We start from the raw sequence: 5,607 nt of genomic DNA, 5'->3' as shown, positions 1-5,607 counted from the left end.
AAAAGACAAAATAATCTACAGGCATTGGATTTAAAAAGATATAATTGTATTTTTGCTTAAGAACGACATGTCATAATCTTTTTAATTGGTGACGTGTCTAGGTGACATAGTATGCCACCTAAGATTAAGACCATAAATCTTAGGCTTTATTAAGGTCATAAATCTTTTTCCTATGCATAAAATTGGAGATGTCATAGCTAGGAGGACAAAGTAAAATATCAATGGTAGTGAGGAACCTAACAAGGTAGCGAACCTAGCACAGAGATAGAAAACAGAACATGTAAACTTTGACAAGATAATGACTCTCTTACTTCACACCCCCACTGCTTTAAAAATCAAAACAAAATGCTCGTTACACCATTCTCCAATTGACAAGATAATGACTCTCTTCATACCCCCACTGCTTTAAAAATCAAAACAAAATGCTCGCTACACCATTCTCCAATTTACCTGTCCTCCCAAACCTTTCTCTCTTTCTCTCTTATGTCTCCTCAGCATTGCAACCACAATGAGAAAATATAACTTGAATCTTAAATCTTTCATATCTCTTGTTATTAGGAGTTTTTATCACAAGTCACAGTTCAAACTACAAGTAGTGTTCTTCCTTCGTATGTGCCTCACAACTTGATACTTATTCCTTGGGACTTAACCTCAACCTACTTGATACCTCCATTCTTCCTTTAATGTTTATGTTGTTGCAAACTGGTGCATAGAGTCCCCAATTTTAATCCTACTAATCAAAAGGATTCTCTGAAACGTACCAGCCCATTTGAAGAATCACAATTGTTCTTGCAACTTAATTGCAATAAAAGCACCCTTACTGAGGAACCACGTTTGCGTTGCACTAACTGCTAGCTTCTGCAAAATCATTAGCTTCACCAATCAAAATCTCATTGCAGGCATTATGACTTGTATCCGTTATCCCCACAGCTTAAATATTAGAGAGATCATAGAAGGACTGGTATAAAATTTCAGCAATAACTTAACGAATTAGTGCTACATTTGTCTCGAGGTGAAAAGGCTACATATATTGTTGATCACTTTCTACTGTGACATGAATTTCACTCTTACATATGGATTCAAACGTAAAACAGAAAATGATGGTTGACAAACATTGTTGATCACTTTCTACTGTGACATGTATTTCTCATAGTACTACTAGTAAAAATTAAAAATGAAGACAGCTGGGATCTCTATCTGACTATCTCTACTAGTATTACCAGTGCTCCTGCAACGTACTACTCAACTGACTCAGATGAGCACATAATGCATGCATTGGCAAGCTCATAAGCGAAGGGTGAGGTTCACATTTGGTTGGGCGCCATGACTTGTAGTCGGAGATGGGGTTGAGATGTTGAGAGAAGGAGAGACATCAAAGCCATGTGGTTATCACCGAGGTGGCTGATGCCATTATAATGCCTCTGCTTCTGTATGAGGTCCCTCATGGCAAGAGTCGCCTCCCAAGAAATTTCCATCTATGAACACCGCCGGAACTGGCTGCTGCTGCCCCTGCCCATCGGCCAGCTCGTGGAGCATCTCCGATGGCGTCTCAGATGGCGTTGCATGAGCCAAGCTGCCTTACCACCTCCTAGGACCGGCTCATCTTCCAACTCACCTCGATCATGTTTGTGTAGGCGATGGACTCCAATCGATCTATAATTTGGTCAATCATTTGGTTCCGGATGAACAAAAGACAGGAGGGAGATAGAAGAAAAGAAAATAAGAGAAACTAAGTCATGATTTGACATGGTCGGCGGGGTTTATTGGGTCAGATACCAGATCCAGACCCAAACAAGAGCGAGCTAGTCGTTAGTATATGGAATGGTCGGAAACATGGTCGATCGGTGAGGTTAATTGAGAGGTGAGAACTGAGGAGACAGCAAATGAAGGTAGAAGAGAAGGAAGATGCGCGGCTTGCTGTGAATAGGTGCTGTTGCTACTTGCTAGTGCTTATATTCCAGGAGATGTCATAGTAGGGTTTCAAGTCCTTACCTTCTGTTTGACTAATTCATGTTGACTAGGGAAGTAAGTTGACTAGGGTACAGTAGGTTGTGCTGTCTCCACAGTGAAGACAATAATTCCTGATGCTCGGTACAAAAGATTTTGTTTGGGCTCAGACGCTCAGTCCCTGCTTAATTTTGTTCTAGTGTTAGGGATTGGTTACTTTCTGTATTAGGTGCCTCAGTCCCTGCTTAACATGTTACACCTCCAAAGTAGATCTTTTTCAGATATGATAATGTAAGTCTATCTATTCTAAGTATTGAGGACTAAATACACTTTGCACGTCCTTTGGCGTATGATGAACAATGAGAGTCCATATAATCCAGCAATTAATGTCTTATTTCCATCGTTTCCAGCAATGATCCAAGGAAAAGATATCGATTCAGATCACAGCAACTAAGGTGTTTGGCAAAAAAGTGTTGGACCAATCCTCAACCTGGGCTAATCCACTATTCATCCAAATTAGTTCTTGGTCCTTGGTTCAACGATACAACAACGAGACCAATCCGAGGACCAATTACTATAAACCTTTTATAAAAATGTTTTTTTAATGATAAACAATTATTGTTTTTTACTTTGTTATTGAATTCAATAATTATTTATTTATAAACAAGATGCTCATGTAATATATATATATATATATATAAAGAAATTAAACTATAATTATTTATATAAGATATCAATGACCAATGTGGGAAGGACACGTGTTCATATCAATATCGTTATCTTTAATAAATATCTAAAATTTCAGATAAGGTTATACCAATGAACGAACGACACGTGTCCTTTTCAGATATCGTTATCTTCAGAAATAATTGAGATGATTTGGGATAGGATTTCAAGCTAATCACGACACACCACGTGTGTAGACGATAACAGTTTGTCTCCTAAAAACGTTAATAAATAAGCTTCAAACTCATTCTACATTCACACATTCATCTCATTCATCTCCTCCTTCTAAACTCAGATATTATCATCTATTTCACTTCTCATATTTTTCATGGATCGTATTAGAAATTATTTAAGAGCGAGAGATGAAGAAGATGAAGAGCACATTATGCAGATTCAGTCCAACAATGCTCAAGCTGCTGCATTGGTTGCCCAATATCACCATATGCAGATGCAAACTCCTCAAGGTCGTGGTTCACGTCCTGGTCGTGCCCTTAACGTTGAAAGACACAGGCAATCAAGAGGGGCTAACATGATGGATGATTACTTTGTCGAGCGTCCAATGTATAGCAACACAATTTTTCATCAGCGCTATCGAATGCAAAAACCAGTATTCAATCGCATCATGGCGGACCTTTACAATTTCGATGATTTTTAAAAGCAAAAACCAGATGCCATCGGAAAGCTGGGATTACTCCGGGAACAAAAAATGACAGGTGCGTTACGAATGTTTGCATATGGTGCAGGAGCTAATCAATGTGATGAAGTCACCAGGATGGGAGCATCAACAGTTATGAAATGTCTTAAGAAATTTTATGCACAAGTAGAGTATTTGTACGGGGGTTGGTATCTTCGAGCTCCTAATGCCACAGATCTGCAAAGGCTTCTACACAAAGGACAACAACGTGGTTTTCCCGACATGATTGAGAGCATCGATTGCATGCATTGGAAGTGGAAAAACTGTCCAAATGGGTGGTCCGGAGCTTTCTCAGGCCGTAAAGGGTACCGTATTGTTATTCTTGAAGCTGTGGCATCCTACGACACACATGTTTGGCATGCCTTATCATTATTTGGCATGCCCATTATCCTTGCATCCTCTTTTGCCTCTTCAAATGTCATTATTTTTTCATATTCGGCACAATGGTTCTCTTCCTTTTTCCTAAGAATCTCATTGGAAATTTTGTTGCTCTCGGAAATGGCGAGTAAGGCTTGAACCATTGATTCACCCACATCCTCTTTATTTTTTACTTTCCTTCTTGCTTCTTTGGCGGCCTTTTGTCCCATTGGCCTTCCAACAGAGCTAGGAGGCGTCTCCAATACAACCTCTTCATCCAAATCAATTGGTGATTCGGTTTGGGAACCACTAGCCATGGAATAAACAAACGGGGCGACCGGAGGTGTAGGTGCATTTCTAAAACTAGGGTGGTCCTTCACCACCTCCCAACATTCATGATGGTCGAATTGCTTCTTAGTCACCCTTATAAACTTTAAATTAATTTGACGCTCCTACGAAAAGAAAAACTCAAATATTATAAAAATTGTAAACTATATGAATTGGTTGTCACTTAATTTAAGTGAATGGTCTAAAAAATACCTCATCCAATTGATTGGTGCCGCTTGGTCTATGATTGCCGACTGAATTTTTGCATTGTGCCACTCTTTGACAATCTTCTTCAAGGGCTTGAAATGAGCTTGAAGAGCTCCCAACGGTCGAACCGGTGTTGATCCCATCCAATTTTCAATATAATGTTCATGAACCTTGAGCCACATCCTTAGAAGGGTTTGGTGATTGGCGGTAATGGGGCATACGGTGACCGCCGCCCATGATTCGCATAATTGAACTTCCTCCTCCTTGGTCCTAGTATCCGACTCTCCCATTTGTTGATTAGAGGATTAAAAAGAGGAACAAATAAATTGAAGAAAGAGATGGATAGAAGAAGAATATTATATATGGTAAAGAAAAACAAATAAATTGGAGAAGGAAGAGATGGATGTGTGTAAAATGAAGAAGAGTAGTATGGTATTTATAGGAAAATTTTGTTGTTTTTTTTTTTCAATTTTTTCAGAATATTTCCGTTGGTTACCTATTTTTTAATTGAAAAATTATGTTACCGTTGCTTTTAAATATGGTCCATTAGATCAACCTATATAAAAAGCATGTTGTTTTTTTTTGCCCGTTGGAGACAAGAGCAACATGGCTCTGTGGATCATTGCATGCGGGACCCACCATTTCTTTTTGTCCTAGACCAATTCATGGACTGAGAATTAGTTTAACTCTCACCTAGTTAGCTAGGTCCACGTAGGGCCCATGATTAATCCAGACTGATTTTACACCGTTGCATGCTTGTATTGATCTAACCCATTGTCTCCCCCACCCAATTACCCCAACGCTGCATCTGCTCTAAAGGAAACGTCTTTTGTGCTACAACCTCAGTCTTCTTGGATGTCGCTTTATGGAACCAAGAGGCCAGACGACCTCTCTTCTAGCTTTGTGAAAAATTACAACTTAGGGATATAAAATCCACATCGAATGGAAAAAAGACATAAAAATTACTATGTGTAATAAGACATCGTAAATGAAACCTAACAAGGAGATGACATGATGCAATGAGCATCATGAGCAGGGGCGGATCCAGGAATTGAAAACAGGTGGGACTTAGATTTCCACCACTGAAGGAAAAAAAAAAACACAACGGTGCGAGAGCAATTTATATATTGAAATGAAAGATACACCTAGACATGGGGGATGTAGTGAGCCTCTACCCCTAAAATGCATTATATAAAAGACGACTCATAATTAAAACTCTTTAGATGTAACTGTAACACACAAGACGCTAAATAAACACGTCAAATACAATACAAAATATGTCGATGTAAAACCTAATTGTTATCCATTCGACTAACTATAGAAAGCAATAACATGTTCTTTCATCAAAA

At 38.9% G+C, this 5,607-nt stretch overlaps 1 protein-coding gene across 1 annotated transcript; it reads right to left on the bottom strand.

The window, feature by feature from the left end:
* Positions 1 to 3,705: 3,705 nt before the first annotated feature.
* Positions 3,706 to 4,548, bottom strand: LOC101296597. The gene is made up of 2 exons (XM_004305802.1): positions 4,303 to 4,548; positions 3,706 to 4,176 (listed from the first exon to the last, which is right to left on the bottom strand). Exons 1-2 carry the CDS (start codon positions 4,546 to 4,548, stop codon positions 3,706 to 3,708), a joined length of 717 nt encoding a protein of 238 aa, XP_004305850.1.
* Between the last annotated feature and the right edge of the window lie 1,059 nt (positions 4,549 to 5,607).

Source organism: Fragaria vesca, linkage group LG6, assembly GCF_000184155.1.
Source record: "Fragaria vesca subsp. vesca linkage group LG6, FraVesHawaii_1.0, whole genome shotgun sequence".
NCBI lineage: Eukaryota > Viridiplantae > Streptophyta > Magnoliopsida > Rosales > Rosaceae > Fragaria > Fragaria vesca.
The sequence above is the reverse complement of the archived record's forward strand: the minus strand, read 5'-3'. Positions and strand labels throughout refer to the sequence as shown.